The 12,838-nt window shown below is 56.8% G+C and overlaps 1 protein-coding gene across 1 annotated transcript in view; it reads right to left on the bottom strand.

Moving 5' to 3' along the window:
• Positions 1-10,535: 10,535 nt before the first annotated feature.
• The window catches only part of LOC144738051 (uncharacterized), a 14,684-nt gene continuing 12,381 nt past the window's right edge, over positions 10,536-12,838 (bottom strand). Inside the window, exons 6-8 of the mRNA XM_078620956.1 lie at positions 12,563-12,592; positions 11,827-11,860; positions 10,536-10,657 (exon numbers count right to left, since the gene is read on the bottom strand). Of these exons, the coding sequence (XP_078477082.1) occupies positions 10,649-10,657; positions 11,827-11,860; positions 12,563-12,592 (73 nt within the window). The 3' untranslated portion in view covers positions 10,536-10,648. The remainder of the gene's footprint in view (positions 10,658-11,826; positions 11,861-12,562; positions 12,593-12,838) is intronic.

Here is a 12,838-nt window from a genome sequence, read left to right as displayed (position 1 = left end):
CCATAGACTCACCACCACCACAGACACTCATAGACTCACCACCACCACAGACACTCATAGACTCACCACAACCACCACACAGACACCCATAGACTCACCACCACCACATACACCCATAGACTCACCACCACCACACAGACACCCATAGACTCACCACCACCACATACACCCATAGACTCACCACCACCAACACACAGACACCCATAGACTCACCACCACCACAGACACCCATAGACTCACCACCACCAACACCACCACACAGACACCCATAGACTCACCACCACCACAGACACCCATAGACTCACCACCACCACCACCACCACCACCACCACCACCACCACACAGACACCCATAGACTCACCACCACAACAGACAGCCATAGACTCACCACCACAACCACCACCACCACCACCACCACCACAGAGACACCCATAGACTCACCCCCACCACCACACAGACACCCATAGACTCACCACCACCACGACAGACACCCATAGACTCACCACCACCACACAGACACCCATAGACTCACCACCACCACACAGACACCCATAGACTCACCACCACCACCACAGACACCCATAGACTCACTACCACCACCACAGACACCCATAGACTCACCACCACCAACACCACACAGACACCCATAGACTCACCACCACCACAGACACCCATAGACTCACCACCACCAACACCACCACACAGACACCCATAGACTCACCACCACCAACACCACACAGACACCCATAGACTCACCACCACCACAGACACCCATAGACTCACCACCACCAACACCATCACACAGACACCCATACACTCACCACCACCACAACAGACACCCATAGACTCACCACCACCACCACCACCACAGACACCCATAGACTCACCACCACCACCACCACCACACAGACACCCATAGACTCACCCCCACCACCACAATAACACCCATAGACTCACCACCACACAGACACCCATAGACTCACCACCACCACCACCACCACCACACAGACACCCATAGACTCACCCCCACCACCACACAGACACCCATAGACTCACCACCACCACCACACAGACACCCATAGACTCACCACCACCACCACCACACAGACACCCATAGACTCACCCCCACCACCACACAGACACCCATAGACTCACCACCACCACGACAGACACCCATAGACTCACCACCACCACCACCACAGACACCCATAGATTCACCACCACCACCATCACACATACACCCATAGACTCACCACCACCACAGACACCCATAGACTCACCACCACCAACACCACCACACAGACACCCATACACTCACCACCACCACAACAGACACCCATAGACTCACCACCACCACCACAGACACCCATAGACTCACCCCCACCACCACACAGACACCCATAGACTCACCACCACCACCACCACCACCACACAGACACCCATAGACTCACCACCACCACCACACAGACACCCATAGACTCACCACCACCACCACCACACAGACACCCATAGACTAACCACCACCACACAGACACCCATAGACTCACCACCACCACTACCACACAGACACCCATAGACTCACCACCACCACCACCACACAGACACCCATAGACTCACCACCACCACCACAACCACATACACCCATAGACTCACCACCACCACCACCACCACACAGACACCCATAGACTCACCACCACCACTACACAGACACCCATAGACTCACCACCACCACCACAGATACCCAAAAACTCACCACCACCACCCATAGACTCACCACCACCACCACCACCCATAGACTCACCACCACCACCACACAGACACCCATAGACTGACCACCAGCACCACCACCACAGACACCCATAGACTCACCACCACCACAGACACCCATAGACTCACCACCACCAACACCATCACACAGACACCCATACACTCACCACCACCACAACAGACACCCATAGACTCACCACCACCACCACCACCACAGACACCCATAGACTCACCACCACCACCACCACACAGACACACAGACTCACCCCCACCACCACACAGACACCATCACACATACACCCATAGACTCACCACCACCACAGACACCCATAGACTCACCACCACCAACACCACCACACAGACACCCATACACTCACCACCACCACAACAGACACCCATAGACTCACCACCACCACAGACACCCATAGACGCACCACCACCACCACCACCACACAGACACCCATAGACTCACCCCCACCACCACACAGACACCCATAGACTCACCACCACCACCACCACACAGACACCCATAGAGTCACCACCACCACCACGACAGACAACCATAGACTCACCACCACCACACAGACACCCATAGACTCACCACCACCACACAGACACCCATAGACTCATCACCACCACCACAGACACCCATAGACTCACCACCACCACCACAGACACCCATAGACTCACCACCACCAACACCACACAGACACCCATAGACTCACCACCACCACAGACACCCATAGACTCACCACTACCAACACCACCACACAGACACCCATAGACTCACCACCACCAACACCACACAGACACCCATAGACTCACCACCACCACAGACACCCATAGACTCACCACCACCAACACCACCACACAGACACCCATACACTCACCACCACCACAACAGACGCCCATAGACTCACCACCACCACCACCACAGACACCCATAGACTCACCACCACCACCACCACCACCACCACACAGACACCCATAGACTCACCCCCACCACCACACAGACACCCATAGACTCACCACCACCACCACCACCACCACCACCACACAGACACCCATAGACTCACCAGCACCACCACAGACACCCATAGACTCACCACCACCACCACCACCACACAGACACCCATAGACTCACCACCACCACCACACAGACACCCATAGACTCACCACCACCACCACACAGACACCCATAGACTCACCCCCACCACCACACAGACACCCATAGACTCACCACCACCACGACAGACACCCATAGACTGACCACCATCACCACAGACACCCATAGACTCACCACCACCACCATCACACATACACCCATAGACTCACCACCACCACAGACACCCATACACTCACCACCACCACAACAGACACCCATAGACTCACCACCACCACCACCACAGACACCCATAGACTCACCACCACCACCACCACCACCACCACCACCACCACACAGACACCCATAGACTCACCCCCACCACCACACAGACACCCATAGACTCACCACCACCACCACCACACAGACACCCATAGACTCACCACCACCACCACAGACACCCATAGACTCACCACCACCACCACCACACAGACACCCATAGACTCACCACCACCACCACCACACAGACACCCATATACTCACCACCTCCACCACCACCACCACACAGACACCCATAGACTCACCCCCACCACCACACAGACACCCATAGACTCACCACCACCACCACAGACACCCATAGACTCACCACCACCACCATCACACATACACCCATAGACTCACCACCACCACAGACACCCATAGACTCACCACCACTACCACAGACACCCATAGACTCACCCCCACCACCACACAGACACCCATAGACTCACCACCACCACGACAGACACCCATAGACTCACCACCACCACCACAGACACCCATAGACTCACCACCACCACCATCACACATACACCCATAGACTCACCACCACCACAGACACCCATAGACTCACCACCACCACCACCACCACCACACAGACATCCATAGACTCACCACCACCACCATCACACATACACCCATAGAATCACCACCACCACAGACACCCATAGACTCACCACCACCACTACCACACAGACACCCATAGACTCACCACCACCACCACCACACAGACACCCATAGACTCACCACCACCACCACCACCACACAGACACCCATAGACTCACCACCACCACCACCACCACACAGACACCCATAGACTCACCCCCACCACCACACAGACACCCATAGACTCACCACCACCACCACACAGACACCCATAGACTCACCACCACCACCACCACCACCACCACCACCACCACACAGACACCCATAGACTCACCCCCACCACCACACAGACACCCATAGACTCACCACCACCACGACAGACACCCATAGACTCACCACCACCACCAAAGACACCCATAGACTCACCACCACCACCATCACACATACACCCATAGACTCACCACCACCACAGACACCCATAGACTCACCACCACCAACACCACCACACAGACACCCATACACTCACCACTACCACAACAGACACCCATAGACTCACAACCACCACCACCACCACCACAGACACCCATAGACTCACCCCCACCACCACACAGACACCCATAGACTCACCACCACCACCACACAGACACCCATAGACTAACCACCACCACACAGACACCCATAGACTCACCACCACCACTACCACACAGACACCCATAGACTCACCACCACCACCACCACACAGACACCCATAGACTCACCACCACAACCACATACACCCAGAGACTCACCACCACCACCACACATACACCCATAGACTCACCACCACCACTACACAGACACCCATAGACTCACCACCACCACCACAGATACCCATAGACTCACCACCACCACCCATAGACTCACCACCACCACCACCCATAGACTCACCACCACCACCACGCAGACACCCATAGACTGACCACCAGCACCACCACCACAGACACCCATAGACTCACCACCACCACAAGCACCCATAGACTCACCACCACCAACACCACCACACAGACACCCATAGACTCACCACCACCAACACCACACAGACACCCATAGACTCACCACCACCACAGACACCCATAGACTCACCACCACCAACACCATCACACAGACACCCATACACTCACCACCACCACAACAGACACCCATAGACTCACCACCACCACCACAGACACCCATAGACTCACCACCACCACCACACAGACACCCATAGACTCACCCCCACCACCACACAGACACCAATAGACTCACCACCACCACCACCACCACCACCACCACCACCACACAGACACCCATAGACTCACCACCACCACCACCACCACCACACAGACACCCATAGACTCACCCCCACCACCACACAGACACCCATAGACTCACCACCACCACCACACAGACACCCATAGACTCACCACCACCACAGACACGCATAGACTCACCACCACCACCACCACCACCACCACCACCACCACCACAGACACCCAAAGACTCACCACCACCACCATCACACATACACCCATAGACTCACCACCACCACAGACACGCATAGACTCACCACCACCACCACAGACACCCAAAGACTCACCACCACCACCACCACCACCACCACCACACAGACACCCATAGACTCACCCCCACCACCACACAGACACCCATAGACTCACCACCACCACCACCACCACAGACACCCATAGACTCACCACCACCACCACCACCACAGACACCCATAGACTCACCACCACCACCATCACACATACACCCATAGACTCACCACCACCACAGACACCCATAGACTCACCACCACCAACACCACCACACAGACACCCATACACTCACCACCACCACAACAGACACCCATAGACTCACCACCACCACCACACAGACACCCATAGACTCACCACCACCACCACACAGACACCCATAGACTCACCACCACCACGACAGACAACCATAGACTCACCACCACCACACAGACACCCATAGACTCACCACCACCACCAGCACCACCACACAGACACCCATAGACTCACCCCCACCACCACACAGACACCCATAGACTCACCACCACCACCACCACACAGACACCCATAGACTCACCACCACCACCACACAGACACCCATAGACTCACCACCACCACCACACAGACACCCATAGACTCACCACCACCACGACAGACAACCATAGACTCACCACCACCACACAGACACCCATAGACTTACCACCACCACACAGACACCCATAGACTCACCACCACCACCACAGACACCCATAGACTCACCCCCACCACCACACAGACACCCATAGACTCACCACCACCACCACAGACACCCATAGACTCACCACCACCACCACAGACACCCATAGACTCACCACCACCACCATCATACATACACGCATAGACTCACCACCACCACAGACACCCATAGACTCACCACCACCAACACCACCACACAGACACCCATACACTCACCACCACCACAACAGACACCCATAGACTCATCACCACCACCACCACAGACACCCATAGACTCACCACCACCACCACCACCACCACACAGACACCCATAGACTCACCCCCACCACCACACAGACACCCATAGACTCACCACCACCACACAGACACCCATAGACTCACCACCACCACCACACAGACACCCATAAACTCACCACCACCAACACCACACAGACACCCATAGACTCACCACCACCACGACAGACAACCATAGACTCACCACCACCACACAGACACCCATAGACTCACCACCACCACCACCACCACCACACAGACACCCATAGACTCACCCCCACCACCACACAGACACCCATAGACTCACCACCACCACCACCACCACACAGACACCCATAGACTCACCACCACCACCACACAGACACCCATAGACTCACCACCACCACCACACAGACACCCATAGACTCACCACCACCACGACAGACAACCATAGACTCACCACCACCACACAGACACCCATAGACTCACCACCACCACACAGACACCCATAGACTCACCACCACCACCACAGACACCCATAGACTCACCCCCACCACCACACAGACACCCATAGACTCACCACCACCATGACAGACACCCATAGACTCACCACCACCACCACAGACATTCATAGACTCACCACCACCACCATCACACATACACCCATAGACTCACCACCACCACAGACACCCATAGACTCACCACCACCACCACCACAGACACCAAGAGACTCACCACCACCACCACCACCACACAGACACCCATAGACTCACCACCACCACCACAGACACCCATAGACTCACCCCCACCACCACACAGACACCCATAGACTCACCACCACCATGACAGACACCCATAGACTCACCACCACCACCACAGACACCCATAGACTCACCACCACCACCATCACACATACACCCATAGACTCACCACCACCACAGACACCCATAGACTCACCACCACCACCACCACCACACAGACATCCATAGACTCACCACCACCACCATCACACATACACCCATAGACTCACCACCACCACAGACACCCATAGACTCACCACCACCACCACCACAGACACCAAGAGACTCACCACCACCACCACCACCACACAGACACCCATAGACTCACCACCACCACCACACAGACACCCATAGACTCACCACCACCACCACAACCACATACACCCATAGACTCACCACCACCACCACCACACAGACACCCATAGACTCACCACCACCACACAGACACCGATAGACTCACCACCACCACTACACAGACACCCATAGACTCACCACCACCACCACAGATACCCATAGACTCACCACCACCACCCATAGACTCACCACCACCACCACCCATAGACTCACCACCACCACCACACAGACACCCATAGACTGACAACCACCACCACCACAGACACCCATAGACTCACCACCACCACAGACACCCATCGACTCACCACCACCACCACAGACACCCATAGACTCACCACCACCACCACAGACACCCATAGACTCACCACCACCACCACAGACACCCATAGACTCACCACCACCACCACACAGACACCCATAGACTCACCACCACCACCACCACCACCACCACCACCACCACCACCACAGACACCCATAGACTCACCACCACCACCACACAGACACCCATAGACTCACCACCACCACCACACAGACACCCATAGACTCACCACCACCACCACCACACAGACACCCATAGATTCACCACCACCACCACCACAGACACCCATAGACTCACCACCACCAACCCCACCACCACACAGACACCCATAGACTCACCACCACCCATAGACTCACCACCACCACAGACACCCATAGACTCACCACCACCACCACACAGACACCCATAGACTCACCACCACCACCACCAGACACCCATAGACTCACCACCACCACCACAGACACCCATAGACTCACCACCACCATCACCACACAGACACCCATAGACTCACCACCACCCCCACCACACAGACACCCATAGACTCACCACCACCACCACACAGACACCCATAGACTCACCACCACCACCACCACACAGACACCCATAGACTCACCACCACCACAGACACCCATAGACTCACCACCACCACAGACACCCATAGACTCACCACCACCATCACCACACTGACACCCATAGACTCACCACCACCACAGACACCCATACTCACCACCACCACCACCACACAGACACCCATAGACTCACCACCACCACAGACACCCATAGACTCACCACCACCACAGACACCCATAGACTCACCACCACCATCACCACACAGACACCCATAGACTCACCACCACCACAGACACCCATCGACTCACCACCACCACCACACAGACACCCATAGACTCACCACCACCACGACAGACACCCATAGACTCACCACAACCACCACAGACACCCATAGACTCACCACCACCACCATCACACAGACACCCATAGACTCACCACCACCACCACCACACAGACACCCATAGACTCACCACCACCAACACCAAAGACACCCATAGACTCACCACCACCAACACCACAAAGACACCCATAGACTCACCACCACAGACACCCATAGACTCACCACCACCACCACAGACACCCATAGACTCACCACCACCAACACCACCACACAGACACCCATAGACTCACCACCACCACCACACATACAACCATAGACTCACCACCACCACCACAGACACCCATAGACTCACCACCACCACCACACAGACACCCATAGACTCACCACCACCACCACCACCACACAGACACCCATAGACTCACCACCACCACCAAGTCTGTAGGAATGTTTATTTATCTGTCTCTGCTGACCATGAATCGTCATCTTTGATTCGTTACAAAAACCAGCAGCACCGCCACTCCGCTATCCACAGCGGTGAGTGAGTGGGTGAGTGAGTGGGTGGGTGGGTGGGTGAGTGGGTGAGTGAGTGGGTGAGTGAGTGGGTGAGTGAGTGAGTGAGTGGGTGGGTGAGTGGGTGAGTGAGTGGGTGGGTGAGTGAGTGAGTGGGTGAGTGGGTGAGTGAGTGACTGAGTGAGTGGGTGAGTGAGTGAGTGGGTGGGTGAGTGAGTGAGTGAGTGAGTGACTGAGTGAGTGAGTGGGTGAGTGAGTGATTGGGTGGGTGAGTGAGTGAGTGGGTGAGTGAGTGACTGAATGAGTGAGTGGGTGAGTGAGTGGGTGAGTGACTGAGTGAGTATGGTGAGTGACTGTGTGTCTGAGTGTGTGAGTGAGTGACTGAGTGAGTGAGTGACTGAGTGAGTGAGTGAAAGAGTAACTGAGTGAGTGGGTGAGTGAGTGTCTGAGTGAGTGACTGAGTGAGTGAGTGACTGAGTGAATGTCTGAGTGACTGGGTGAGTGACTGGGTGAGTGACTGAGTGACTGAGTGACTGAGTGACTGAGTGACTGAGTGAGTGACTGAGTGACTGAGTGAGCGACTGAGTGAGCGACTGAGTGAGTGACTGAGTGACTGAGCGATTGAGTGAGTGAGTGAGTGACTGAGTGACTGAGTGACTGAGTGAGCCGCTGGAAGCACCTAGTGGCAGGACATCAATGCTCACCGCCGGTATCAATAAAATAAATAACGATTACAAAATAATCACGCCGCACTACACTACACTATACACTACACACTACATACTATACTACATACTATACTACACAGACACTATACACTACATCAACTACACATACTCACTACACACACACACACAGACACTCACTCTAAAATCACACAAAACACTACACACTACTATACACTACACTCCACTATACACTACAATATACACTACACACTGCTCTACACTACCCACTACACTACCCACTACATTACACACTACACTACACTACACACTACACTACTATACACTACACTACTATACACTGTACACTACACTATACACTACACTCTACTCTACACTATACACTACACTACACACTACACTACACACTAAACTACACACTACACTACTATACACTACACTACTATACACTACACACTACACTACACTCTACTCTACACTCTACTCTACACTATACACTACACTACACACTTAACTACACACTAAACTACACACTACACACTACACTACACACTACACTACACACTACACACTACACTACACACTACACTACACACTACACTATACACTACACACTACACTACACACGACACGCCACACTTCAACCAGGAAGTGCCTTCTGATTGGTTGAGATGCCTCCGCCCCCCCCCCCCACCTCGTGACCCCAGGGAGGCTGCCGATTGGACGAGGATGGCCTCTCTCAATATTCCTGCAACGGATGGGAGGGGGGGAGGGAGGGGTCACGTGGGGGGAGGGAGGGGTCACGTGGGGTGGCGGGTGGGGTCACGTGGGGTGGGGAGAGGGGTCACGTGGGGGGGGAGGGGTCACGTGGGGGGGGGAGGGGTTACGTTGGGGGGGGAGGGGTCACGTGGGGGGAGGATCACTTGGGGGGGGGGAGGGGTTACGCGGGGGGGGGAGAGGGGTCACGTGGGGGGGGAGAGGTCACGTGGGGGGGGGGAGGGGTTACGCGGGGGGGGGGAGGGGGTCACGTGGGGGGGGGGGGGGGGGAGGGGTCACGTGGGGTGGGGAGAGGGGTCACGTGGGGGGGGAGGGGTCACGTGGGGGGGGGGGAGGGGTTACGTTGGGGGGGAGGGGTCACGTGGGGGGGGGGGGAGGGGTTACGTTGGGGGGGAGGGGTCACGTGGGGGGGGGGAGGGGTCACGTGGGGGGGGGGAGGGGTTACGCGGGGGGGGGGAGGGGTTACGCGGGGGGGGAGGGGTCACGTGGGGGGGAGGGGTTACGCGGGGGGGGGGGAGGGGTCACGTGGGGGGGGGGAGGGGTCACGTGGGGGGGGGGAGGGGTTACGTGGGGGGGGGGGGAGGGGTCACGTGGGGGGGGGGGAGGGGTCACGTGGGGGGGGGGGGGAGGGGTCACGTGGGGGGGGGGGGAGGGGTCACGTGGGGGGGGGGAGAGGGGTTACGTTGGGGGGGAGGGGTCACGTGGGGGGGGGGGAGGGGTTATGCGGGGGGGGGGGAGGGGTCACGTGGGGGGGGAGGGGTCACGTGGGGGGGGGGAGGGGTTATGCGGGGGGGGGGGAGGGGTCACGTGGGGGGGGGGGGGGGGGGTGCGGTCACGTGGGGGGGGGGAAGTCACGTGGGGGGGGAAGTCACGTGGGGGGGGGCGGGGAAGGGTCACGTGGGGGGGGGAGGGGTCACGTGGGGTGGGGTGTTACGTGGGGGGGGGGGGGAGGGGTCACGTGGGGTGGAAGGAGGGGTCACGTGGGGGGGGGAGGGGTCACGTGGGGGGGGGGGGAGGGGGTAACGTGGGGGGGGGGGTAACGATGGGGTCACGTGGGGGGGTAACGTGGGGGGGTAACGTGGGGGGGTAACGTGGGGGGGGTAACGTGGGGTAACTATGGGGTAACGAGGTGACCCTCACCATTTTCGGCTTCTTGTGGGACTTTGCGTCGACCCTGCGATGAGACGTTACCATGGTTACCATAGTTACCATGGTTACCATCGTTACCCCGTAACCACGGCCAGCCAATCATCCAATTACCGTGGACAAAAAAAGTTACCGTAGATACCCAGCTGTTACCACGGATACGGTAACCAGTTAACCGGTACCCATGGCTACCAGTTACTAAAACACGGTAACCACAGTTAACCCACATTTTTACGCCGGTTACCATGGCAACCTGCGAGCGCTGTCAGTCGCAGTTACCTCGCCGCGGTTACCAGCTACCCTGGAAATCTGTTACCATGGTTACCAGTCCCCGTAGCTGCCATTTATACATTTCCACCAGTTACCAATGTGACCACGGTTGCCGCGTATTTGGGGTAACATGGCAACCGACCACCTCCCTGGTAGCCGGCTACCATAGTAACCGACCACCCCCTCCCCCTGGTAACAGGTTACCATGGTAACATGTGAGTGAGTGAGTTGCGGTTACCATGGTAACTCGTCGCCACCACCACCCCCTCCCCTCACAAACGGCTCCCACTGTAATCAGCGATCCCCGCTCTGGGTAATTGGTTGCTATGGTAACCACCTCCCGGGGTAACCGGTTCCCACGGCAACCAGCTACCACCCGCAAGTAATTGGTTGCTAGGGTAACCCGCCCCCCCAACCCTGTGCGGGATAACCGGTTGCCGTGGCGACCGGGGTAACTTACTCGTAGTCAACATCGTAGAGAGTGGAGGGGCTGCAATACAGAAAGGGAGGGAGGTAGGGGGAGACGTTAGGTGCCAGGCTACGTGCACCACTCACCCACTCACTCACTCAGCCACTCACTCACTCACCCACTCACTCACTCACTCACCCACTCAGCCACTCACTCACTGACCCACTCACTCACCCACTCACTCACTCACTGACCCACTCACTCACTCACCCACCCACTCACTCACCCACCCACTCACTCACCCACTCACTCACTCACCCACTCACC

Source organism: Lampetra planeri, chromosome 77, assembly GCF_965212315.1.
Source record: "Lampetra planeri chromosome 77, kcLamPlan1.2.h2, whole genome shotgun sequence".
Classification (NCBI taxonomy): Eukaryota; Metazoa; Chordata; class Hyperoartia; order Petromyzontiformes; family Petromyzontidae; genus Lampetra; species Lampetra planeri.
Note: the sequence above shows the minus strand (reverse complement) of the source record. Positions and strands in the feature narration are given on the sequence as shown.